Genomic DNA, 26,982 nt, shown 5'->3' on the forward strand with positions numbered 1-26,982 from the left:
GAAGGAATGAGTGTGAGGGACAAGGATGTGAGGGAGGGAAAGGGGTGAGTATGTGGGACTGAGATGGGAGGAATGGGAAGGGCTGAGTGTGTGGCAGAGGGATGGGAGAAATGGGAAGGGGTGAGTGTGTGGGAGAGGGATGGGAGGGTGGGGAAGTGGTGAGTGTGTGGGAGAGGGATGGGAGGAATGGGAAGGGGTGAGTGTGTGGGAGAGGAATGGGAGGAATGGGATGGGGTGAGTGTGTGGGAGGGGGATGGGTGAATGGCAAGGGGTGAGTGTGTGGGAGAGGGATGGGAGGAATGGGAAAGGGTGAGTATGTGGGAGAGGGATGGGAGGAATGGGAAGGGGTGAGTGTGTGGGAACGGGATGGGAGGAATTGGGAAGGGGTGATTGTATGGGAGAGGGATGGGAGGAATGGGAAGGGGTGAGTGTGTGGGAGAGGGATGAGAGGAAAGGTGTTAATGTGTGGGAGAAGGATGGGAGTAATGGGAAGGGGTGAGTGTGTGGGAGAGGGATGGGAGTAATGGGAAGGGGTGAGTGTGTGGGAGAGGGTTGGGAGGAATGGGAAGGGATGAGTGTGTGGCAGAGGGATGGGACTAATGGGAAGCGATGAGTGTGTGGGAGAGGGCTGGGAGGAATGGGAAGGGATGAGTGTGTGGGAGAGGGATGGGAGGAATGGGATGGGTGAGTGTGTGGGAGAGGGATGGGAGCAATAGGAAGGAATTAGTGTGTGGCAGAGGGATGGGAGGAATGGGATGGGGTGAGTGTGTGGAAGACGGATTGGAAGAGGTGAGTGTGAGGGACAGGAATGGGAGGCAGGGGAAGGGGTGAGTGTGTGGGAGAGGGATGGGAGGAATTGAAAGGGCTCATTGTGTGGGAGAGGGATGGGAGGAATGGGAAGGAGTGAGCGTGTGGGAGAGGGATGGGAGGAATTTGGAAGGGGTGAGTTTGTGGCAGCGGAATGGGAGGGCGGTGAAGGGGTGAGTGTGTGGGAGAGGGATGGGAGGAATGGGAAGGGGTGAGTGTGTGGGAGAGGGATGGGAGGAATGGGAAGTGTTGAGTGTGTGGGAGAGGGATGGGAAGGAGGGAAGGGGTGAGCATGTGGGAGAGGGATGGGAGGTTGGGGAAGGGGTGAGTGTGTGGGAGAGGGATGGGAAGGTGGGGAAGGGGTGAGTGTTTGGGAGAGGGTTGGGAGGGTGGGAAAGGTGTGAGTGTTTGGGAGAGGGATGGGAGGGTGGGAATGGGGTGAGTGTGTGGGAGAGGGATGGGAGGAATGGGAACGGGTGAGTGTGTGGGAAAGGGATGGGAGGAATGGGAAGGGGTGAGTGTGTGGGAGAGGGATGGGAGGGTGGGAAAGTGGTGAATGTGTGGGAGAGGGAAGGGAGGGTGGGGAAGGCTTAAGTGTGTGGGAGTAGGATGGGAGTAATGGGAAGGGGTGAGTGTGTGGGAGAGGGATGGGAGTAATGGGAAGGGGTGAGTGTGTGGGAGAGGGATGGGAGGAATGGGAAGGGGTGAGTGTTTGGGAGTGGGATGGGAGGGTGGGGAAGTGGTGAGTCTGTGGGAGAGGGATGGGAGGAATGGGATGGGGTGAGTGTGTGGGAGAGGGATGGGAGCAATGGGAATGGATAGGTATGTGGGAGAGGGATGGGAGGAAAGGGATGGGGTGAGTGTGGGGGACAGGAATGGGAGGCAGGGGAAGGGGTGAGTGTGTGGGAGAGGGATGGGAGGAATTGAAAGGGCTCATTGTGTGGGAGAGGGATGGGAGGAATGGGAAGGAGTGAGCGTGTGGGAGAGGGATGGGAGGAATTTGGAAGGGGTGAGTTTGTGGCAGCGGAATGGGAGGGCGGTGAAGGGGTGAGTGTGTGGGAGAGGGATGGGAGGAATGGGAAGGGGTGAGTGTGTGGGAGAGGGATGGGAGGAATGGGAAGTGTTGAGTGTGTGGGAGAGGGATGGGAAGGAGGGAAGGGGTGAGCATGTGGGAGAGGGATGGGAGGTTGGGGAAGGGGTGAGTGTGTGGGAGAGGGATGGGAAGGTGGGGAAGGGGTGAGTGTTTGGGAGAGGGTTGGGAGGGTGGGAAAGGTGTGAGTGTTTGGGAGAGGGATGGGAGGGTGGGAATGGGGTGAGTGTGTGGGAGAGGGATGGGAGGAATGGGAACGGGTGAGTGTGTGGGAAAGGGATGGGAGGAATGGGAAGGGGTGAGTGTGTGGGAGAGGGATGGGAGGGTGGGAAAGTGGTGAATGTGTGGGAGAGGGAAGGGAGGGTGGGGAAGGCTTAAGTGTGTGGGAGTAGGATGGGAGTAATGGGAAGGGGTGAGTGTGTGGGAGAGGGATGGGAGTAATGGGAAGGGGTGAGTGTGTGGGAGAGGGATGGGAGGAATGGGAAGGGGTGAGTGTTTGGGAGTGGGATGGGAGGGTGGGGAAGTGGTGAGTCTGTGGGAAAGGGATGGGAGGAATGGGATGGGGTGAGTGTGTGGGAGAGGGATGGGAGCAATGGGAATGGATAGGTATGTGGGAGAGGGATGGGAGGAAAGGGATGGGGTGAGTGTGGGGGACAGGAATGGGAGGCAGGGGAAGGGGTGAGTGTGCGGGAGAGGGATGGGAGGGCGGGAAGGGGTGAGTGTTTGGGAGAGGGAAGGGAAGGTGGGGAAGGGGTGAGTGTGGAGGAGAGGGATGAGAGGGAGGGATATTTGTGACTGTGTGCGAGAGGGATGGGAGGGTGGGAAAGGGGTGAGTGTTTGGGAGAGGGATGGGAAGAATGGGAAGGGGTGAGTGTGTGGAAGAGGGATGGGAGGAATGGGAAGCGGTGAGTGTGGGGCAGAATGATGGGAAGGGGTGAGTGTGTGTGAGAGGAGTGGGAGGAATGGGCAGGGGTGACTGTGTGGGACAGGGATGGGAGGAATGGGAAGGGGTGAGTGTGTGGGAGAGGGATGGGAGGAATGGAAAGGGGTGAGTGTGTGGGAGAGGGATGTTAGGAATAGGGAAGGGGTGAGTGTGTTGGAGCTGGATGAGAGCGAGGGGAAGGGGTGCGTGTGTGGGAGAGGGATGGGAGGAATGAGAAGGGGTGAGCGTCTGGGAGAGGGATCGGAGGAATTGGGAAGTGGTGAGTGTGTGGGAGAGGGATGGGAGGGAGGGAAGGGGTGAGTGTGAGGGAGAGGGATGGGAGGAATGGGAAGTGGTGAGTGTGTGGGAGAGGGTTGGGAGGGTGGGAAAGGGGTGAGTGTTCGGGAGAGGGATGGGAGGGTGGGAAAGCGGTGAGTGTTTGGGAGAGGGATGGGAGGAATGGGAAGGATTGAGCGTGTGGGAGAGGGATGAGAGGAATGGGAAAAGGTGAGTGTGTGGGGAGGGATGGGAGGAAAGTGAAGTGGTGAGTGTGTGGGAACAGGGTGGGATGGAGGGGAAGGGGTGAGTGTGTTGGAGAGGGATGGGAGGAATTGGGAAGGGGTGATTGTGTGGGAGAGGGATGGGAGGAATGGGAAGGGGTGAGTGTGTGGGAGAGGGATGAGAGGATAGGTGTTAATGTGTGGGAGAGGGATGGGAGTAATGGGAAGGGGTGAGTGTGTGGGAGAGGGATGGGAGTAATGGGAAGGGATGAGTGTGTGGGAGAGGGATGGGACTAATGGGAAGCGATGAGTGTGTGGGAGATGGATGGGAGGAATGGGAAGGGATGAGTGTGTGGGAAGGGATGGGAGGAATGGGATGGGTGAGTGTGTGGGAGAGTAATGGGAGCAATAGGAAGGAATTAGTGTGTGGGAGAGGGATGGGAGGAATGGGATGGGGTGAGTGTGTGGAAGAGGGATGGGAAGGGGTGAGTGTGAGGGACAGGAATGGGAGGCAGGGGAAGGGGTGAGTGTGTGGGAGAGGGATGGGAGGAATTGAAATGGCTCATTGTGTGGGAGAGGGATGGGAGTAATGGGAAGGAGTGAGCGTGTGGGAGAGGGATGGGAGGAATTTGGAAGGGGTGAGTTTGTGGCAGCGGAATGGGAGGGCGGTGAAGGGGTGAGTGTGTGGGAGAGGGATGGGAGGAATGGGAAGGGGTGAGTGTGTGGGAGAGGGATGGGAGGAATGGGAAGTGTTGAGTGTGTGGGAGAGGGATGGGAAGGAGGGAAGGGGTGAGCATGTGGGAGAGGGATGGGAGGTTGGGGAAGGGGTGAGTGTGTGGGAGAGGGATGGGAAGGTGGGGAAGGGGTGAGTGTTTGGGAGAGGGTTGGGAGGGTGGGAAAGGTGTGAGTGTTTGGGAGAGGGATGGGAGGGTGGGAATGGGGTGACTGTGTGGGAGAGGGATGGGAGGAATGGGAACAGGTGAGTGTGTGGGAAAGGGATGGGAGGAATGGGAAGGGGTGAGTGTGTGGGAGAGGGATGGGAGGGTGGGAAAGTGGTGAATGTGTGGGAGAGGGATGGGAGGGTGGGGAAGGCTTAAGTGTGTGGGAGTAGGATGGGAGTAATGGGAAGGGGTGAGTGTGTGGGAGAGGGATGGGAGTAATGGGAAGGGGTGAGTGTGTGGGAGAGGGATGGGAGGAATGGGAAGGGGTGAGTGTTTGGGAGTGGGATGGGAGGGTGGGGAAGTGGTGAGTCTGTGGGAGAGGGATGGGAGGAATGGGATGGGGTGAGTGTGTGGGAGAGGGATGGGAGCAATGGGAATGGATAGGTATGTGGGAGAGGGATGGGAGGAAAGGGATGGGGTGAGTGTGGGGGACAGGAATGGGAGGCAGGGGAAGGGGTGAGTGTGCGGGAGAGGGATGGGAGGGCGGGAAGGGGTGAGTGTTTGGGAGAGGGAAGGGAAGGTGGGGAAGGGGTGAGTGTGGAGGAGAGGGATGAGAGGGAGGGATATTTGTGACTGTGTGCGAGAGGGATGGGAGGGTGGGAAAGGGGTGAGTGTTTGGGAGAGGGATGGGAAGAATGGGAAGGGGTGAGTGTGTGGAAGAGGGATGGGAGGAATGGGAAGCGGTGAGTGTGGGGCAGAATGATGGGAAGGGGTGAGTGTGTGTGAGAGGAGTGGGAGGAATGGGCAGGGGTGACTGTGTGGGACAGGGATGGGAGGAATGGGAAGGGGTGAGTGTGTGGGAGAGGGATGGGAGGAATGGAAAGGGGTGAGTGTGTGGGAGAGGGATGTTAGGAATAGGGAAGGGGTGAGCGTGTTGGAGCTGGATGAGAGCGAGGGGAAGGGGTAAGTGTGTGGGAGAGGGATGGGAGGAAGGGGAAGGGGTGAGTGTGTGGGAGAGGGATGGGAGGGAGGGAAGGGGTGAGTGTTTGGGAGAGGGATGGGAGGGAAGGAAGGGGTGAGTGTGAGGGAGAGGGATGGGAGGAATAGGAAGTGGTGAGTTTGTGGGAGAGTGTTGGGAGGGTGGGAAAGGGGTGAGTGTTTGGGAGAGGGATGGGAGGGTGGGAAAGCGGTGAGTGTGTGGGAGAGGGATGGGCGGAATGGGAAGGATTGAGCGTGTGGGAGAGGGATGAGAGGAATGGGAAAAGGTGAGTGTGTGGGAGAGGGATGGGAGGAATGGGAAGGGGTGAGTGTGTGGGGAGGGATGGGAGGAAAGTGAAGGGGTGAGTGTGTTTGAACAGGATGGGATGGAGGGGAAGGGGTGAGTGTGTGGAATAGGGATGGGATGAATGGGAAAGGGTGAGTGTGTGGAGGAGGGATGGGAGAAATGGGAAGGTGTGAATCTGTGGGAGAGGGATGGGAGGGTGGGGAAGGGGTGAGTGTGTGGGACAGGGATGGGAAGGTGGGGAAGGGGTGAGTGTGTGCGTTCAGGGATGGGAGGGTGGGGAATGGGTGAGTGTGTGGGACAAGGATGTGATGGAGGGTAAGGGGTGAGTGTGTGGGAGAGCGATGGGATGAATGGGAAGGGGTGAGTGTGTGGAGGAGGGATGGGAGAAATGGGAAGGTGTGAGTCTGTGGGAGAGGGATGGGAGGGTGGGGAAGGGGTGAGTGTGTGGGACAGGGATGGGAGGGTGGGGAATGGGTGAGTGTGTGGGACAAGGATGGGAGAAATGGGAAGCGATGAGTGTGTGGGACAGGAATAGGTGGGTCGGGAAGGGGTGAGTGTGTGGGAGAGGGATGGGAGGAACAGAAAGGGATGACTGTGTGGGAGAGGGGTGGCGGTTGGGGATGGCGTGACTGTGTGGGAGAAGGATGGGAGGAATGGGAAGCATTGAGTGAGGGAGAGGGATGGGAGGAATGGGAAGGGGTGAGGCTGTGGTACAGGGGTGGGAAGAATGGGAAGGGGTGAGTGTTTGGGAGAGGGATGTGAGAGTGGGGAAGGGGTGAGTGTGTGGGGAGGGATGTGGGAATGGAAAGGAGTGTGTGTGGGAGCGGTATGGGGGGGATGGGAACGGGTAAGTGTGTGGGAGAGAGATGGGAGGTTGGGCAAGGGATGAGTGTGCGGGAGAGGGATGAAAGGAATGGGAAGGGGTGAGTGTGTGGGAGAGGGATGGGAGGGTGGGGAAGGGGTGAGTTAGAGGGACAGGGATGGGAAGGTGGGGAAAATATGAGTGTGTGGGGCAAGGATTGGAGGAATGAGAAGGGATAAGTGTGGGGGTCAGGAATGGGAGGGTGGGGAAGGGGGTCAGTGTGTGGGAGAGGGATGGGAGGGTGGGGAATGGGGTGAGTGTGTGGGACAGGGATGGAAGGGAAGGGAAGGGGTGGGTGTGTGGGACAAGGATTGGAGGAATGGGAAGGGATAAGTGTGGGGGTCAGGAATGGGTGGTAGGGGAAGGGGTCAGTGTGTGGGAGAGGTTTGGGAGGGTGGGAATGGGCTGACTGTGTATGACAGGGATGGAAGGGAGGGGTAGGGGTGAGTGTGAGGGACAGGGATGTGAGGGATGGGAAGGGGTGAGTGTGAGGGAGAGGGATGGGAGGAATGGGAAGGGGTTAGTGTGTGGGAGAGGAATGGGAGGAATGGGAATGGGTGAGTGTGTGGGAGAGGGATGAGAGGGCGGGGACGGGATGAGAGTGAGGGAAAGGGATGTGAGGGAGGGGAATGGGTGTGTGTGTGGGAGAGAGATGAGGGGAATAGGAAGGTGAGTGTGTGGGAGAGGGATGGGATGAATGGGAAGGGGTGAGTGCGTGGGAGAGGAATGGGAGGAATGGGAAGGGGTGAGTGTGTCGGAGAGGAATGGGAGGAATGGGAAGGGGTGAGTGTGAGGGACAGGGATGTGAGGGATGGGAAGGGGTTAGTGTGTGGGACAGGGATGGGAGGAATGGGAAGGGGAGAGTGTGTGGGAGAGGGATGGGAGGAATGGGAAGGGGAGAGTGTGTGGGAGAGGGATGGGAGGAATGGGAATGGGTGAGTGTGTGGGAGAGGGATGAGAGGGCGGGGACGGGATGAGAGTGAGGGAAAGGGATGTGAGTGAGGGGAATGGGTGTGTGTGTGGGAGAGAGATGAGGGGAATAGGAAGTTGTGAGTGTGTGGGAGAGGGATTGGAGTAATGGGAAGGGGTGAGTGTGTGGGAGAGGGATGGGAGAAATGGGAAGGTGTGGGGGTGTGGGAGAGGGATGGGAGGGTGGGAAAGGGTGAGTGTGAGGGACAGGGATGTGAGGGATGGGAAGGTGTTAGTGTGTGGGAGAGGGATGGGAGGGAGGGGAAGGAATGAGTGTGAGGGACAAGGATGGGAGGGAGGGAAAGGGGTGAGTGTGTGGGACTGAGATGGGAGGAATGGGAAGGGCTGAGTGTGTGGGAGAGGGATGGGAGAAATGGGAAGGGGTGAGTGTGTGGGAGAGGGATGGGAGGGTGGGGAAGTGGTGAGTGTGTGAGAGAGGGATGGGAGGAATGGGAAGGGGTGAGTGTGTGGGAGAGGAATGGGAGGAATGGGATGGGGTGAGTGTGTGGGAGGGGGATGGGTGAAATGGGAAGGGGTGAGTGTGTGGGAGAGGGATGGGAGGAATGGGAAAGGGTGAGTATGTGGGAGAGGGATGGGATTAATGGGAAGTGGTGAGTGTGTGGGAGAGGGATGGGAGGAATTGGGAAGGGGTGATTGTGTGGGAGAGGGATGGGAGGAATGGGAAGGGGTGAGTGTGTGGGAGAGGGATGAGAGGAAAGGTGTTAATGTGTGGGAGAGGGATGGGAGTAATGGGAAGGGGTGAGTGTGTGGGAGAGGGATGGGAGTAATGGGAAGGGGTGAGTGTGTGGGAGAGGGTTGGGAGGAATGGGAAGGGATGAGTGTGTGGGAGAGGGATGGGATTAATGGGAAGCGATGAGTGTGTGGGAGAGGGATGGGAGGAATGGGAAGGGATGAGTGTGTGGGAGAGGGATGGGAGGAATGGGATGGGTGAGTGTGTGGGAGAGGGATGGGAGCTATAGGAAGGAATTAGTGTGTGGGAGAGGGATGGGAGGAATGGGATGGGGTGAGTGTGGGGGAGAGTGATGGGAGCAATAGGAAGGAATTAGTGTGTGGGAGAGGGATGGGAGGAATGGGATGGGGTGAGTGTGAGGAAGAGGGATGGGAAGGGGTGAGTGTGAGGGACTCGAATGGGAGGCAGGGGAAGGGGTGAGTGTGTGGGAGAGGGATGGGAGGAATTGGGAAGGGCTGATTGTGTGGTAGAGGGATGGGAGGAATGGGAAGGAGTGAGCGTGTGGGAGAGGGATGGGAGGTTGGGGAAGGGGTGAGTGTGTGGGAGAGGGATGGGAAGGTGGGGAAGGCGTGACTGTTTGGGAGAGGGTTGGGAGGGTGCGAAAGGTGTTAGTGTTTGGGAGAGGGATGGGAGGAATGGGAAGGGGTGAGTGTGTGGGAGAGGGATGGGAGGCTGGGAAAGTGGTGAGTGTGTGGGAGAGGGATGGGAGGGTGGGAAGAGGTGAGTGTGTGGGAGAGGGATGGGAGTAATGGGAAGGGGTCAGTGTGTGGGAGAGGGATGGGAGGGTGGGAAGTGGTGAGTGTGTGGGAGAGGGATGGGAGTAATGGGAAGGGGTGAGTGTGTGGGAGAGGGATGGGAGGAATGGGAAGGGGTGAGTATGTGGGAGTGGGATGGGAGGGTGGGGAAGTGGTGAGTGTGTGGTAGAGGGATGAGAGGGCGGGGACGGGATGAGAGTGAGGGAAAGGGATGTGAGGGAGGGGAATGGGTGTGTGTGTGGGAGAGAGATGAGGGGAATAGGAAGGTGAGTGTGTGGGAGAGGGATGGGATGAATGGGAAGGGGTGAGTGCGTGGGAGAGGAATGGGAGGAATGGGAAGGGGTGAGTGTGTCGGAGAGGAATGGGAGGAATGGGAAGGGGTGAGTGTGAGGGACAGGGATGTGAGGGATGGGAAGGGGTTAGTGTGTGGGACACGGATGGGAGGAATGGGAAGGGGAGAGTGTGTGGGAGAGGGATGGGAGGAATGGGAAGGGGAGAGTGTGTGGGAGAGGGATGGGAGGAATGGGAATGGGTGAGTGTGTGGGAGAGGGATGAGAGGGCGGGGACGGGATGAGAGTGAGGGAAAGGGATGTGAGTGAGGGGAATGGGTGTGTGTGTGGGAGAGAGATGAGGGGAATAGGAAGTTGTGAGTGTGTGGGAGAGGGATTGGAGTAATGGGAAGGGGTGAGTGTGTGGGAGAGGGATGGGAGAAATGGGAAGGTGTGGGGGTGTGGGAGAGGGATGGGAGGGTGGGAAAGGGTGAGTGTGAGGGACAGGGATGTGAGGGATGGGAAGGTGTTAGTGTGTGGGAGAGGGATGGGAGGGAGGGGAAGGAATGAGTGTGAGGGACAAGGATGGGAGGGAGGGAAAGGGGTGAGTGTGTGGGACTGAGATGGGAGGAATGGGAAGGGCTGAGTGTGTGGGAGAGGGATGGGAGAAATGGGAAGGGGTGAGTGTGTGGGAGAGGGATGGGAGGGTGGGGAAGTGGTGAGTGTGTGAGAGAGGGATGGGAGGAATGGGAAGGGGTGAGTGTGTGGGAGAGGAATGGGAGGAATGGGATGGGGTGAGTGTGTGGGAGGGGGATGGGTGAAATGGGAAGGGGTGAGTGTGTGGGAGAGGGATGGGAGGAATGGGAAAGGGTGAGTATGTGGGAGAGGGATGGGATTAATGGGAAGTGGTGAGTGTGTGGGAGAGGGATGGGAGGAATTGGGAAGGGGTGATTGTGTGGGAGAGGGATGGGAGGAATGGGAAGGGGTGAGTGTGTGGGAGAGGGATGAGAGGAAAGGTGTTAATGTGTGGGAGAGGGATGGGAGTAATGGGAAGGGGTGAGTGTGTGGGAGAGGGATGGGAGTAATGGGAAGGGGTGAGTGTGTGGGAGAGGGTTGGGAGGAATGGGAAGGGATGAGTGTGTGGGAGAGGGATGGGATTAATGGGAAGCGATGAGTGTGTGGGAGAGGGATGGGAGGAATGGGAAGGGATGAGTGTGTGGGAGAGGGATGGGAGGAATGGGATGGGTGAGTGTGTGGGAGAGGGATGGGAGCTATAGGAAGGAATTAGTGTGTGGGAGAGGGATGGGAGGAATGGGATGGGGTGAGTGTGGGGGAGAGTGATGGGAGCAATAGGAAGGAATTAGTGTGTGGGAGAGGGATGGGAGGAATGGGATGGGGTGAGTGTGAGGAAGAGGGATGGGAAGGGGTGAGTGTGAGGGACTCGAATGGGAGGCAGGGGAAGGGGTGAGTGTGTGGGAGAGGGATGGGAGGAATTGGGAAGGGCTGATTGTGTGGTAGAGGGATGGGAGGAATGGGAAGGAGTGAGCGTGTGGGAGAGGGATGGGAGGTTGGGGAAGGGGTGAGTGTGTGGGAGAGGGATGGGAAGGTGGGGAAGGCGTGACTGTTTGGGAGAGGGTTGGGAGGGTGCGAAAGGTGTTAGTGTTTGGGAGAGGGATGGGAGGAATGGGAAGGGGTGAGTGTGTGGGAGAGGGATGGGAGGCTGGGAAAGTGGTGAGTGTGTGGGAGAGGGATGGGAGGGTGGGAAGGGGTGAGTGTGTGGGAGAGGGATGGGAGTAATGGGAAGGGGTCAGTGTGTGGGAGAGGGATGGGAGGGTGGGAAGTGGTGAGTGTGTGGGAGAGGGATGGGAGTAATGGGAAGGGGTGAGTGTGTGGGAGAGGGATGGGAGGAATGGGAAGGGGTGAGTATGTGGGAGTGGGATGGGAGGGTGGGGAAGTGGTGAGTGTGTGGTAGAGGGATGGGATGAATGGGAAGGGGTGAGTGTGAGTGACAGGGATGTGAGGGATGGGAAGGGGTTAGTGTGTGGGAGAGGAATGGGAGGAATGGGAAGGGGTGAGTGTGAGGGACAGGGATGTGAGGGATGCGAAGGGGTTAGTGTGTGGGAGAGGGATGGGAGGAATGGGAAGGGGAGAGTGTGTGGGAGAGGGATGGGAGGAATGGGAATGGGTGAGTGTGTGGGAGAGGGATGAGAGGGCGGGGACGGGATGAGAGTGAGGGAAAGGGATGTGAGCGAGGGGAATGGGCGTGTGTGTGGGAGAGAGATGAGGGGAATAGGAAGGTGTGAGTGTGTGGGAGAGGGATTGGAGTAATGGGAAGGGGTGAGTGTGTGGGAGAGGGATGGGAGAAATGGGAAGGTGTGGGGGTGTGGGAGAGGGATGGGAGGGTGGGAAAGGGTGAGTGTGTGGGAGATGGATGGGAGGGAGGTGAAAGGGTGAGTGTGAGGGACAGGGATGTGAGGGATGGGAAGGTGTTAGTGTGTGGGAGAGGTTTGAGAGGAATGGGAAGGGTTAGTGCGTGGGAGAGAGATGGGAGGAATGGGAAGGGGTCAGTGTGTGGGAGAGGGATGGGAGGGAGGGGAAGGAATGAGTGTGAGGGACAAGGATGGGAGGGAGGGAAAGGGGTGAGTGTGTGGGACTGAGATGGGAGGAATGGGAAGGGCTGAGTGTGTGGCAGAGGGATGGGAGAAATGGGAAGGGGTGAGTGTGTGGGAGAGGGATGGGAGGGTGGGGAAGTGGTGAGTGTGTGAGAGAGGGATGGGAGGAATGGGAAGGGGTGAGTGTGTGGGAGAGGAATGGGAGGAATGGGATGGGGTGAGTGTGTGGGAGGGGGATGGGTGAAATGGGAAGGGGTGAGTGTGTGGGAGAGGGATGGGAGGAATGGGAAAGGGTGAGTATGTGGGAGAGGGATGGGATTAATGGGAAGTGGTGAGTGTGTGGGAGAGGGATGGGAGGAATTGGGAAGGGGTGATTGTGTGGGAGAGGGATGGGAGGAATGGGAAGGGGTGAGTGTGTGGGAGAGGGATGAGAGGAAAGGTGTTAATGTGTGGGAGAGGGATGGGAGTAATGGGAAGGGGTGAGTGTGTGCGAGAGGGATGGGAGTAATGGGAAGGGGTGAGTGTGTGGGAGAGGGTTGGGAGGAATGGGAAGGGATGAGTGTGTGGGAGAGGGATGGGTCTAATGGGAAGCGATGAGTGTGTGGGAGAGGGATGGGAGGAATGGGAAGGGATGAGTGTGTGGGAGAGGGATGGGAGGAATGGGATGGGTGAGTGTGTGGGAGAGGGATGGGAGCTATAGGAAGGAATTAGTGTGTGGGAGAGGGATGGGAGGAATGGGATGGGGTGAGTGTGTGGGAGAGGGATGGGAGCAATAGGAAGGAATTAGTGTGTGGGAGAGGGATGGGAGGAATGGGATGGGGTGAGTGTGAGGAAGAGGGATGGGAAGGGGTGAGTGTGAGGAACTCGAATGGGAGGCAGGGGAAGGGGTGAGTGTGTGGGAGAGGGATGGGAGGAATTGGGAAGGGCTGATTGTGTGGTAGAGGGATGGGAGGAATGGGAAGGAGTGAGCGTGTGGGAGAGGGATGGGAGGTTGGGGAAGGGGTGAGTGTGTGGGAGAGGGATGGGAGAGTGGGAAGAGGTGAGTGTGTGGGAGAGGGATGGGAGTAATGGGAAGGGGTGAGTGTGTGGGAGAGGGATGGGAGGAATGGGAAGGGGTGAGTATGTGGGAGTGGGATGGGAGGGTGGGGAAGTGCTGAGTGTGTGGTAGAGGGATGGGAGGAATGGGATGGGGTGAGTGTGTGGGAGAGAGATGGGAGCAATGGGAATGGATAGGTATGTGGGAGAGGGTTGGGAGGAAAGGGATGGGGTGAGTGTGGGGGACAGGAATGGGAGGCAGGGGAAGGGGTGAGTGTGTGGGAGAGGGATGGGAGGGCGGGAAGGGGTGAGTGTTTGGGAGAGGGATGGGAAAGTGGGGAAGGGGTGAGTGTGGAGGATAGGGATGAGAGGGAGGGAAATTTGTGACTGTGTGCGAGAGGGATGGGAGGGTGGGAAAGGGGTGAATGTTTGGGAGAGGGATGGGAGGAATGGGAAGGGGTGAGTGTGTGGGAGAGGGATAGGAGGAATGGGAAGCGGTGAGTGTGTGGCAGAATGATGGGAAGGGGTGAGTGTGTGGGAGAGGAGTGGGAGGAATGGGCAGTGGTGTCTGTGTGGGACAGGGATGGGAGGAATGGGAAGGGGTGAGTGTGTGGGAGAGGGATGGGAGGAATGGGATGGGGTGAGTGTGTGGGTGAGGGATGGCAGGAATGGGAAGGGGTGAATGTGTGGGAGAGGGATGGGAGGAATGGAAAGTGGTGAGTGTGTGGGAGAGGGATGTGAGGAATAGGGAAGGGGTGAGTGTGTGGGAGCTGGATGAGAGCGAGGGGAAGGGGTGAGTGTGTGGGAGGGGGATTAGAGGAATGAGAGGGGGTGAGCGTCTGGGAGAGGGATCGGAGGAATTGGGAAGGGGTGAGTGTGTGGGAGAGGAATGGGAGGAAGGGGAAGGGGTGTGTGTGTGGGAGAGGGATGGGAGGGAGGGAAGGGGTGAGTGTTTGGGAGAGGAATGGGAGGGAGGGAAGGGGTGAGTGTGAGGGAGAGGGATGGGAGGAATGGGAAGTGGTGAGTTTGTGGGAGAGGGTTGGGAGGGTGGGAAAGGGGTGAGTGTTTGGGAGAGGGATGGGAGGGCGGGAATGCGGTGAGTGTGTGGGTGACGGATGGGTGGAATGGGAAGGATTGAGCGTGTGGGAGAGGGATGAGAGGAATCCAACTAGGGAAGGGGCGGTACTGGACCTGGTATTGGGGAATGAGCCCAGCCAGATGGTAGATGTTTCAGTAGGGGAGCATTTCGGTAACAGTGACCACAATTCAGTAAGTTTTAAAGTACTGGTGGACAAGGATAAGAGTGGTCCTAGGATGAATGTGCTAAATTGGGGGAAGGCTAATTATAACAAAATTAGGCGGGAACTGAAGAACATAGATTGGGGGCGGATGTTTGAGGGCAAATCAACATCTGACATGTGGGAGGCTTTCAAGTGGCAGTTGAAAGGAATTCAGGACCGGCATGTTCCTGTGAGGAAGAAGGATAAATACGGCAATTTTCGGGAACCTTGTATGACGAGAGATATTGTAGGCCTCGTCAAAAAGAAAAAGGAGGCATTTGTCAGGGCTAAAAGGCTGGGAACAGACGAAGCCTGCGTGGAATATAAGGAAAGTAGGAAGGAACTTAAGCAAGGAGTCAGGAGGGCTAGAAGGGGTCACAAAAAGTCATTGGCAAATAGGGTTAAGGAAAATCCCAAGGCTTTTTACACGTACATAAAAAGCAAGAGGGTAGCCAGGGAAAGGGTTGGCCCACTGAAGAATAGGCAAGGGAATCTATGTGTGGAGCCAGAGGAAATGGGCGAGGTACGAAATGAATACTTTGGATCAGTATTCACCAAAGAGAAGAAATTGGTAGATGTTGAGTCTGGAGAAGGGTGTGTAGATAGCCTGGGTCACATTGAAATCCAAAAAGACGAGGTGTTGGGTGTCTTAAAAAATATTAAGGTAGATAAGTCCCCAGGGTCTGATGGGATCTTCCCCAGAATACTGAAGGAGGCTGGAGAGGAAATTGCTGAGTCCGTGACAGAAATCTTTGGATCCTCGCTGTCTTCAGGGGATGGCCCGGAGGACTGGAGAATAGCCACTGTGGTTCCTCTGTTTAAGAAGGGTAGCAAGGATAATCCCGGGAACTACAGGCCGGTGAGCCTTACTTCAGTGGTAGGGAAATTACTGGAGAGAATTCTTCGAGACAGGATCTACTCCAATTTGGAAGCAAATGGACGTATTAGTGAGAGGCAGCACGGTTTTGTGAAGGGAAGGTCGTGTCTCACTAACTTGATAGAGTTTTTCGAGGAGGTCACTAAGATGATTGATGCAGGGAGGGCAGTTGATGTTGTCTATATGGACTTCAGTAAGGCCTTTGACAAGGTCCCTCATGGTAGACTAGTACAAAAGGTGAAGTCACACGGGATCAGGGGTGAGCTGGCAAGGTGGATACAGAACTGGCTAGGCCATAGAAGGCAGAGATTAGCAATGGAAGGATGCTTTTCTAATTGGAGGGCTGTGACCAGTGGTGTTCCACAGGGATCAGTGCTGGGACCTTTGCTCTTTGTAGTATATATAAATGATTTGGAGGAAAATGTAACTGGTCTGATTAGTAAGTTTGCAGACGACACAAAGGTTGGTGGAATTGCGGATAGCGATGAGGACTGTCGGAGGATACAGTAGGATTTAGATTGTTTGGAGACTTGGGCGGAGAGATGGCAGATGGAGTTTAATCCGGACAAATGTGAGGTAATGCATTTTGGAAGGTCTAATGCAGGTAGGGAATATACAGTGAATGGTAGAACCCTCAAGAGTATTGAAAGTCAAAGAGATCTAGGAGTCCAGGTCCACAGGTCATTGAAAGGGGCAACACAGGTGGAGAAGGTAGTCAAGAAGGCATACGGCATGCTTGCCTTCATTGGCCGGGGCATTGAGTATAAGAATTGGCAAGTCATGTTGCAGCTGTATAGAACCTTAGTTAGGCCACACTTGGAGTATAGTGTTCAATTCTGGTCGCCACACTACCAGAAGGATGTGGAGGCTTTAGAGAGGGTGCAGAAGAGATTTACCAGAATGTTGCCTGGTATGGAGGGCATTAGCTATGAGGAGCGGTTGAATAAACTCAGTTTGTTCTCACTGGAATGAAGGAGGTTGAGGGGAGACCTGATAGAGGTATACAAAATTATGAGGGGCATAGACAGAGTGGATAGTCAGAGGCTTTTCCCCAGGGTAGAGGGGTCAATTACTAGGGGGCATAGGTTTAAGGTGAGAGGGGCAGGGTTTAGAGTAGATGTACGAGGCAAGTTTTTTACGCAGAGGGTAGTGGGTGCCTGGAACTCGCTACCGGAGGAGGTGGTGGAAGCAGGGACGATAGTGACATTTAAGGGGCATCTTGACAAATACATGAATAGGATGGGAATAGAGGGATACGGACCCAGGAAGTGTAGAAGATTGTAGTTTAGTCAGGCAGCATGGTCGGCACGGGCTTGGAGGGCCGAAGGGCCTGTTCCTGTGCTGTACATTTCTTTGTTCTTTGTTCTTTGTTTGAATGGGGAAAGGTGAGTGTGTGGGAGAGGGATGGGAGGAATGGGAAGGGATGAGTGTGTGGGGAGAGATGGGAGGAATGTGAAGGGGTGAGTGTGTGGGAACAGGATGGGATGGAGGGGAAGGGGTGAGTGTGTGGGAGAGGGATGGGAAGGTTGTGAGTGTGTGGGAGAGGGATGGGAGGGTGGGGAAGGGGTGAGTGCATAGGAGGGGGGTAGGAGGAATGAGAAGGGGTGAGTGTGTGGGAGAGGGATGGGACGGGGGGAAGGAGTGAGAATGTGGGAATGGGATGGGAGGAATGGGAAGGGGTGAGTGTGTAGGAGAGCGATGGGGGAAATGGGAAAAGGTGTGTGTTTGGGGAGGGATAGGTGGAATGGGAAGGGGTGAGTGTGTGGGAGTGGGATGGGAGGAATGGGAAGGGTTGAGCGTGTGGGAATGGGATGTGAGGAATGGGAAAAGGTGAGTGTGTGGGAGAGGGATGGGAGGAATAGGAAAATGTGAGTGTGTGGGGAGAGATGGTAGGAATGGGAAGGGGTGAGTGTGCGGGAGAGGTATGTGAGAGGGGAAGGGGTGAGTGTGTGGGAGAGGGATGTGAGGGGGGAAGGGGTGAGTGTGTGGGAGAGAGATGTGGGGAATGGGAAGGGTTGAGCGTGTGGGAGAGGGATGAGAGGAATGGGAAAAGGTGAGTGTGTGGGAGAGGGATTTGAGGGGGGAAGGGTTGAGTGTGTGGGAGAGGGATGTGAGGAACGGGAAGGGGTGAGTGTGTGGGAGAGGGATGTGAGGGGGGAAGGGGTGAGTGTGTGGGAGAGAGATGGGAGGAATGGGCAGGGGTGAGTGTGTGGGCGAGAGATGGGAGGAATGGGAAGGGGTGAGTGTGTGGGGCAGGGATGGGAGGAATGGGAAAAGGTGAGTGTGTGGGGTGGGATGGGTGGAAAGTGAAGGGGTGACTGTGTGGGAGAGGGATCGGAGGGTGGGGAAGGGCTGAGTGTATGGGAGGGGGATGGGAGGAATGGAAAGGAGTGAGTGTGTGGGAATGGGATGGGAGGCATGGGAAAGGGTGAGTGTGTGGGAGAGAGATCTGAGGGAGGGGAAGGGGTGAGTTTGTGGGTGAGGGATGGGAGGGAGGGGAAGGGGTGAGTGTGTGGGACAGGGATCAATCACTGTGGAGAGTCCTGTCAACTACACTGCGGGGGAAATCCTTGTCTGAGGAAAGTGGTCGGTCCCTTCTAGAACCTTCAACAAACACATTTTCCTGGCTTTCTGGTTTGTATATACTTAAAGACCCTGCTGTATTTTCGTGATCAGTTTGTTTCTATTTCAGGGGCGAAATTCTCCTACCCGCCCCGCCACATTTCTGCCCCGACCGGCTGGCGGGAGTCTCCGTAACACCGGCCGGTCAATGGGGTTTCCCATTGTGGGGCAGCCCCACGCCGTCGGGAAACCCCCGGGCGCCGGCAAAACGGAGACTCCCGCCGGCGGAGAATGACGCCCGAGATTTCTCATGTCTGTAATTTGGTTTCTTGTTATGAGCTTGTTTTAAGAAATTCTCTCCCACTGGCTGTGCCTATGGGGAATGCAGCTGTGGTTTGTATTTCCTCATCCAGCCAGACACTGGATTATTCTGACATAAACGCTTGTTACTGATTTTTAGCCACCGGGGACGTCATTCTCCGACCCCCCCGCCGGGTTGGAGAATCGCCGGAAGCTGCCGTGAATCCCGCCCCCGCCGGTTGCCGAAGTCTCCGGTACCGGATATTCGGCGGGGGCGGGAATCGGGCTGCGCCGGTTGGCGGGCCCCCCCACTGGATTTTCCGGCCCGGATGGGCCGAAGTCCCGCTGATAAATTGCCTGTCCCGCCGGCGTGGATTAAACCACCTTTTGAACGGTGGGACAAGATGGCGTGGGCGGGCTCCGGGGTCCTGGGGGGGGCCCACCGATCCGCAGGCGGCCTGTGCCGTGGGGGCACTCTTTCCCTTCCGCCTCCGCCACGGCCTCTACCATGGCGGAGGCGGAAGTGACTCCCTCCACTGCGCATGCGCGGGAAACTTTCAGCGGCCGCTGACGCTCCCGTGCATGCGCCGCCCCGAGATGTCATTTCCGCGCCAGCTGGCGGGGCAACAAAGGCCGTTTCTGCCAGCTGGCGGGGCGGAAATTCCTCCGGCGTCGGCCTAGCCCCTCAATGTTGGGGCTCGGCCCCCAAAGATGCGGAGCATTCCGCACCTTTGGGGCGGCGCGATGCCCATCTGATTGGCGCCGTTTTGGGCGCCAGTCGGTGGACATCGCGCCGTTTCGGGAGAATTTCGCCCCCTATGTTAAAAGCTATATCACAATTAAATACATACTCCTTAAGATTGCTTCTGAAATCCTCAAAACCCAGCTTTCTGGATCCATTCTGGAGAGTTCTCTGCACGTCAGAAATTCGCTCCTTTTTCAGCTTCATTTTCATCAAAGCCTTATTATAACCCTATAAATTCAAAAGGATGAGATAATGGTCATGGGTTATGGAGACATATACACCTAACACTTAATGTTAAGGGAAGCATCTCACATGTAATATTTCTGTCCTTTATTTACCTACCGTTATCTAAAGATATTTAAGCACTGAGAATTGTTATCTACTGATAATAATCGTAATAATAATCTTTATTGTCACAAGTAGGCTTACATTGCAATGATGTTACTGTGAAAAGCCCTTAGTCGCCACATTCCGGTGCCTGTTCGGGAGAGTTCAGAATGCACAAATTACCTAACAGCACGTCTTTCAGGACTAGTGGGAGGAAACCGGAGCACCCGGAGCAAACCCACGCAGACACAGGGAGAACATGATATTAACCTTTGAAACACAAACACAAATTTCTATGCCCTTGTGACAATTAAGCATAAATACTGAAAAAGCTACCTGTAAAGAATATTGTTTCAGTATTTTCTTTAAATATAAGCTGCAGCTAATAATTCGTAGCTAAGTTTATAAATGAGATAAGATGATTTTTCGATTTGAAATCTTGCAATTGCGTCCAGGTACATGAATAGTTTGTACTTTACAAAGTAGCATATTCACAGAAATATAAATATAAACCTACCGAGAGTTCTGGTTTATTTTGAAGAGATGCTGAACAAAAGGCAGATTTTAGTCAGAATTATACAGTGAATAGTTCGCTACGGTGGCAACTATAGCAACCTAGCAAAATGTGTCATGTAGAGACTCGAGTTTGAATGTTGTAGCCTTGCCGATAACCTTTGCTCTCCCTCTGCTGGGAAGCCCAATGACTCCTGACTCGCACATTAGATTTACACGGAAACCACAAATGGAGCTTGGGCTCTTTGTTTTATTTGTTCCATGTCGGGGTGGTGAGTCTCTTGGAGGGGAACGCCAGGTGAATGAAAAATGAATGAAAATCGCTTATTGTCACAAGTAGGCTTCAAATGAAGTTACTGTGAGAAGCCCCTAGTCGCCACATTCCAGCACCTGTTCAGGGAGGCTGGTACGGGAAATGAACCTGCGCTGCTGGCCTTGTTCTGCTTTACAAGCCAGCTGTTCAGCCCATTGTGCTAAACCAGCCCAATTTTGGTGGGGTTCCCAGGAATCTGCTTCCCTTGTCTTTCTAGATGGTAGCGGTAGTGGGTTTGGAAGGTGCTGCCTAAGGAACCTTGGTGAGTTCCTGCAGTGCATCTTGTAGTTGGTGCACACGGCTACCACTGTTCATTGGTGGTGTAAGGATTGAATGTTTCTGGGTGGGATGCCAGTCAAGTGGGTTGCTTTGTCCTGGGCGTTGTTGAGCTTCTTGAGTGCAGTTTGAGCAGCATCCTTCCAGGCCAAGGGAGATTAGTTTCCTGATTCGTGCCTTGTAGATGGTGGGCAGGCTTTGGGGAGTCAAGAGGTGAGTTGTTCGCCATGGAATTCCCGGCCTCTGACCTGCTCTCATAGCCACAGTATTTATATGGCTGGTCCAGTTCAGTTTCTGGTCAATCGTAACCCCAAGATGTTGATAGTGGGGTGTTGGATTTGGTGATGGTAATGCCCTTCACATGGTTAGATTCTCCCTTGTTGGAGATGGTCTTCAATCTGATGATGTCTGGTCTGAGAGCCCCCCTCAGACTTGGGGCATCCTCCTCTCTTGGATCTTGGAGCTTTGGGCCTTTCTCCTCAACGTTGAGTTTGCCCCCCTCCCATCCGCCCAGGCCATCCCTAGTCTTCCAGCCCCGGCACAACCGGGACTTACCGTTTCAAAGGTCTCGGACTTAGTTCCAAGCAAAGCACTGGAGCACTGTGCCTGTCCGAGTTGGAGAGCTGTCAGCAAATCTGATTGGCCAACAGCTGTTATAGTCAAAGCTTCCTTCTAAGGGAGGATGGATGTCCTGCCCACAGCCAATAAATGCTGAAGTGAGTTTAATGGCAGTGGGAGTTTGAGAGTCGGTGTTAATAACACAACATGTTATGCACCAACTCTTGGGACGGCAGGTGCCATGTTTAAAATTCTACCCTTGTGGCACAAGCTTTATTAACAGGAAACTGAAAGGATTTTAAAAGGCACACCTGCTGTTAATCTAAGCAGGACATCTGGGAACTCTGACTGAAATCCTCTCCCTGCTCTCCTCATGAGTAAACATTGGAGCCTTGATTTCTCGAGGATTTCATTGCAGTATATTAGATTTTACAAATACAGGATAAAGAAAGGATCAAAAAAGTGAGTGAATATAAACTGGAATGTTATAATTTTAGCGATCTATAGTCACAGTCATCTCCATCCTCTTAAAATTATGGTATCTTTGGCCGAAATTCTTCGACCGTTGGGATTCCTTGTTCCTGCTGGCACACTCCTTCCAGTGGGTTTTCCAGCGGTGTGGGGTGGCTTCATTGGGAAATCCCATTGAGAATCAGCGGGAGTAAAGAAACCTGCCGCCAGCTGATGGCGCGCTGCCGAGGAACACGCGGCTGGGGGACTGGAGAATCCAGCCCTGCTGAGTGTGGGGGCCTAGTGATAATTGCACCACAAGATGGTGGATGAGTTGGAGTTCAAATCCAACCACACCCATTATGAAATGTGTAATGTTCTTGTCGGATGGCCTGATTTATATTACAAGAACACTTGTAGCTAAAGCTATAAACAATTTATTAACATTAACTATAAACAATTTATTAACATTAACTGTGGGTCAAATATATACAAAACAACAGATGAATAAAAGTATTAACATGCACAAGCAACCTCTCTCTTCCGGTACTTCAGTTAGTCTGAGTTCACCTGACTCTAACATTCACTTATATACTAATGAGTGTCCTAGTGGTCAGTCGGTAAATTACAACACAACCATGATATCACCACAAAAATGACTCAATTTAATCTGCTAAATTGTGGATTCATGACAAAAAGAAAAAAAGCCTTGGCAATATGCTGGATTGTTAGAAAGTCCCGACTGGTTCATTACTGTCCTTCAGGAAAGGGCCTGTAACCTCCAACTGGTCTGGGCTACATGCGACTGCAGTGATTGGATCTCAAGGCAATTATTATTGCCGAGATCATTGTCCACCCATCATAATACTGACCACTGCCTTATCAATATCACTCACATTCAAGAACAAATAATCACTAAATTACTGCCTACTTGTTATAAAAAACAGTGAAACAGATTTGGTATGTGAAATAGCCAACATAAATCCACCCGAAACGTGCTAATCTCTAACCAATAGACCTATTTTTATTGGTGTAATATTACATAGGATAATAGTATTGTCACACATAAATACACCTGTTTAATGAAGTCTGTAATCTGGAGTTCATTTTTCTGAACCGAGAGATCTGCTTTCACCTCCGAGTATGTATCATTTATAATAGCTAGGAACATATTCTGAAAGAGGAAATAGTTTTAAAAAACAGTTAGCATAAGTGAATGATCATCAAACTAGATCTCAAATTTCTGGTTGTAAATAATGGGTTTATTTATAGAATTTACAACAGAATAAGTTTACTATAATAACTCATAAGGCAGCTGTTGGTAACGAAGATGAATTTATTTACATATTTACAATTACAGGCTTAGTACAGCATCTCACTTCTCACTTGCTGGGAGGATAGATCTGATCAGGAAATACTGGAAACAATCAGTTTTTATCTACTCTGTCCTATTCTTTCCTCATTTTAAACACACCAAAATCTGTGCTGTTCTATTGGAAACAGTTCAGTTTCTCAAATCTTTCTTTGCATTTGTATTTCCCAGTACATAGGAATAGAGGCCATAGGAAGACAGGAATTAGGAGCAGAAGTCAGCAATTCAGCCCTTCGAGCCTGCTCCGTCATTCAATCAGATCATGGCTGATCTCTTCCTGGTCTCAAATCCACCTCCCACCTGTTGCCCATATCCCTTTAACCTGTTTTTTAATATCAGAAATATATCTATCTCTTTCTTGAAACCACCGCACTATGGGGCAGTGTGTTCCACAAATTCACCACCCTCTGCGAGAAGTAGTTCCTCCTCATCTCAGTTATAAATCTGCCACCTCTCAACCTATATCTGTGACTTCTCATTCTACTGGACAATGGATCTGTGCAGTACCTTCTCTAATCCCAGTGGAGGGGGATGGTGGTGTAGTGGTAATGTCACTGAACTAGTAATCCAGAGACCCAGGCTATTGGTCTGGGAACAGGGGTTCAAATCCCACCACAGCAGCCGGTGGAATTTAAATCCACTGAATAAAATCTGGATAGTAAAACTAGTCTCAGTAATGGTGACCATGAAACCATTGTTGATTGTCATGAAAAGCCATCTGGTTCACTACAGAATTTACAGGGCAGAAGAAGGCCATTTGGTCCATTGAGTTTGCTCCGGCCCTTCTTAAGCCCTTGTCTCCACCCTATCCCTGTAACCCAATAACCCCATGAAGGGGCAATTTAGCATGGCCAAACCACCTAACCGTCACATCTTTGGACTGTGGGAGGAAACCAGAGCACCCGGCGGAAACCCACGCAGACACGGGGAGAACGTGCAAACTCCACACAGACAGTGATCCGAGGCCGGATTTGAACCTGGAACCCTGGAGCTGAGAGGTAGCAGTGCTAACCACTGTGCCACCGTGCCACCCACCAATGCCCTTTAGGCAAGGAAATCTGCCGTCCTTACCAACATGTGAGGTCATGTTGCAGCTGTACAAAACTCTGGTACGGCCGCATTTGGAGTATTGCGCACAGTTCTGGTCACCGCATTATAGGAAGGACGTGGAGGCTTTGGAGCGGGTGCAGAGGAGATTTACCAGGACGTTGCCTGGTATGGAGGGAAAATCTTATGAGGAAAGGCTGATGGACTTGAGGTTGTTTTCGTTGGAGAGAAGAAGGTTAAGAGGAGACTTAATAGAGGCATACAAAATGATCAGGGGGTTAGATAGGGTGGACAGTGAGAGCCTTCTCCCGTGGATGGAAATGGCTGGCACGAGGGGACATAGCTTTAAACTGAGGGGTAATAGATATAGGACAGAGGTCAGAGGTAGGTTCTTTACGCAAAGAGTGGTGAGGCCATGGAATGCCCTACCTGCAACAGTAGTGAACTCGCCAACATTGAGGGCATTTAAAAGTTTATTGGATAAGCATATGGATGATAATGGCATAGTGTAGGTTAGATGGCTTTTGTTTCGGTGCAATATCGTGGGCCGAAGGGCCTGTACTGCACTGTATCGTTCTATGTTCTATGTTCTAAGTGGCTGAGCAAGCCACTCAGTCCAGAGGCAATTATGGATGGACACCAAATGCTGGCCCAGTCAGCAATGCCATGGAAGAGAAAATATAGTTTAAAAATCAGTGCTCTAGGGAAGCTTTTATGTGGGCTTTCCATTACCTTTTTGCTGTTATATACTCTATCTCATATTAAAAAAAAGGAAAGGTACTGCCTTAATCTGAGGCTCGCTACACCCCAGGTGCGGGCAAGGTTGAGAGGGCTTCAATGATAATCTCAGCAGGCACGGGAATTGAACCCATGTTGTTGGTGCCGCTCGGAGTTGGATGGATGGCTGATTCATGTGAACCTGTAGCCCAAGACTGATACTCCTTTTTCTTAGAACACATCCCTTCACAACTAATGGATATTGAATTTCACCCGGCACTTTTTAGCCCAGTCCCCCTTTCCTGCGGTGCCTTCATGATTCTGCCTGCGTCACAAAGAAATCCAATAGGGGGCGGGATTCTCCGAAATCCCGGCCAAGTGTTGACGCCGGCGTCAAAACCAGCGCGAGCGACGCCGGTATCAATGGCCTCCAGGCATTCACCCCTTCCTGGGAGCTAGAATGGCACCGGAGTGCTGTGCGCTGCTCTGCGCCGAAGGCCAGCCCGCCATGGCCGGCGGGGGTCCGCGCATGCACGTGCCACGACCATCTCCGCGCCGGCCCGCGGGCAACATGGCGGAGCCCTACATGGGCCTGCTGCGGAGGAACATAGGCCCACCCCCCCGAAATGAGCCCGCCCGCCTATCGGTTGCCCCCGATCACGGGCCTGGCCACCATGGAGGCACACCCCCGGAGTCAGCTTCCACCCCCCCCTACCAGGACAACCCCCGCAGCCAGAATGCAGAGGTCCCGCCTGGTAGGGCCATGCGTAAACGACGCCGGCAGAACCCGGCGGGCACTCGGCCCGTAGAGCACGGAGAATCGCCGGGGTGGGGGGGCGCTTTCAGCAGCCCCCCCGACCGGCGCCGCGGTGACCACGCCGGCGCAATTGCCGCCGATTCTCCAGTCGCCGGACAATCAGCGGCCTGGTGTCGGAGCAGAGTGGCAGGATTCGCACGTTCCGCTCCTGCCGATTCTCCGACCGGGTGCGGAATCAGAGAATCCCGGCTAGGGAATTTGGAAGAAACATTTTTAAGTAGAGAGTGGGGAGAACATGGAGCTTCTACCACAGGGAATCGTTGAGATGGATAGCATAAATGTGTTTAAGGGGAAACTGAATGGCCTGCTTTTGTTCTGTATATGCAATGTAATTCGAAGGAAAGAATTAACTATACTTTGTGGTATCCACTGCAATGTCTGAAACAGCTGGGCCATATGGAGGGAGTGCACAGAACTGGACAGCAATCCCATTTCCAAACATTTTGAAAATCTCCTCTTCACTTCCACTCGCTGCTTTCTCCCTTTTAATCAATGTGTCGTTCAATTTTCCATCTCCCTAATTCTTTACCTCTCAATCTCGTTGAGTAACCTTATATGTGGTACCTTGTCAAAGACCTTCCTAAAGTTCATATATGTGCATTATATTCACAGCATTTTCCCTATTGCCATGTCTGTTATTTCCTCACAGAATCCCAAGGTTCGCCAACCACGACTAACAAACCCATGCCGACTACTTCCTGTGTCCATGCCCCTAATTTTGTAGACTTTTATCAGTTCGCCCCTCAACCTTCGTCGTTCCAGTGAAAACAATCCAAATTTATCCAACCTCTCCTCATTGATACCTTCCTGAGTGAGTTAAAGTCTTTTGTTCCTGACAGATTTTGCTTGGTGGGGAAGTGACCATCTCACCCTCTCTCAAGCCTCCTGCAGATTCCATTGCCACCACTGAAGCCCCGCCTGTGTAGAGGCGTTTGTCAGTGGAGGGGTGGGGGGGGGGGGCTTTGTCACCTACATTTTAGTACCTGCCTTTCAGTCAAGATGTGAAGTCCCTCTTTCCATTTTAAAGCAGAATCTTTCCCAGCCTGTGAGACCAAAGTCTCTGCAGTTTCCTTTCCCTCTCCTGGATCCTAAAATATATCTCATAGACCTGGGTCCCTGTCTTTCATTATAGAATATCTGGGAAAAATCATTTTTATTATCCAAATGTCACTCATCTCACTTTTTTCATAGCCATTTTGGGGATTCCCCCATGCTCTGCTAGTCCTCTGTTTCACAAAGAATTGAGCCACTATTTGACCATCATTGGAAATGGACAATGTTCTCCTCTCTGGGCCTCTGGTTCATTTATAATAAGTTCAATACACGATGCAACTTACAAGCAGAACGAAGAAGACGAAGAAAACATAGGTGACAAAATAAATTGGACCCAAGATTCTGTTGGCATTGTCTATTTCATCGTAGTTGAAGTCACCAAGGATGATTCGAAACTGAGTGAAGCTGGGAAGAAATGAAAGCAGAGTTAGCTGTTAAAAAAGTAAATTCACTTTCTCTAAGTAGGCAAAGTGTGGCACAACCGGCGGCATCCTGCAGCTCACAACATTCCAAAGTCTGTCCCCAGTGAGTGCTGTGACATTCTTGTAAATGTAAAGAACTATAAGGATGAATGTTATGTCCAAATCAACCACTAGAGGGTGCTAGATGCAGCACTATATAAGGCATTGATGCTAAGCCATGTGGGTGAGAGGTTGAGGAGAAAGCTAGAAGACAGACTGTAGAAAAGACAGTGTGAGTGAGAGCAGATCATAGATAATGTATTAGTGCAAAGGTTAGTAGTAGATGAGTGTAGGTTGTATGTTTATTATCTAGGAGTAAGCGCGAATCATAGAATCATAGACTTTACAGTGCAGAAGGAGGCACTGTCATCATGTCATTTATGTCATCATTGGCTACAGGAATAGTGCCAGAGGACTGGAGGATAGCAAATGTGGTCCCTTTGTTCAAAAAGGGGAGTAGAGACAACCCCGGCAACTATAGACCGGTGAGCCTCACGTCTGTTGTGGGTAAAGTCTTGGAGGGGATTATAAGAGACAAGATTTATAATCACCTAGATAGGAATAATATGATCAGGG

General features: G+C 53.5%; 1 protein-coding gene across 1 annotated transcript in view; it reads right to left on the reverse strand.

Annotated features, from left to right (window-relative positions):
• The window catches only part of pkd2l1 (polycystic kidney disease 2-like 1), a 150,294-nt gene that overhangs the window by 37,148 nt on the left and 86,164 nt on the right, over nucleotides 1-26,982 (reverse strand). Inside the window, exons 9-11 of the mRNA XM_072478793.1 lie at nucleotides 26,230-26,350; nucleotides 22,015-22,113; nucleotides 18,609-18,730 (exon numbers count right to left, since the gene is read on the reverse strand). Of these exons, the coding sequence (XP_072334894.1) occupies nucleotides 18,609-18,730; nucleotides 22,015-22,113; nucleotides 26,230-26,350 (342 nt within the window). The remainder of the gene's footprint in view (nucleotides 1-18,608; nucleotides 18,731-22,014; nucleotides 22,114-26,229; nucleotides 26,351-26,982) is intronic.

Source organism: Scyliorhinus torazame, chromosome 16 (genome assembly GCF_047496885.1).
Source record: "Scyliorhinus torazame isolate Kashiwa2021f chromosome 16, sScyTor2.1, whole genome shotgun sequence".
NCBI classification, from domain to species: domain Eukaryota; kingdom Metazoa; phylum Chordata; class Chondrichthyes; order Carcharhiniformes; family Scyliorhinidae; genus Scyliorhinus; species Scyliorhinus torazame.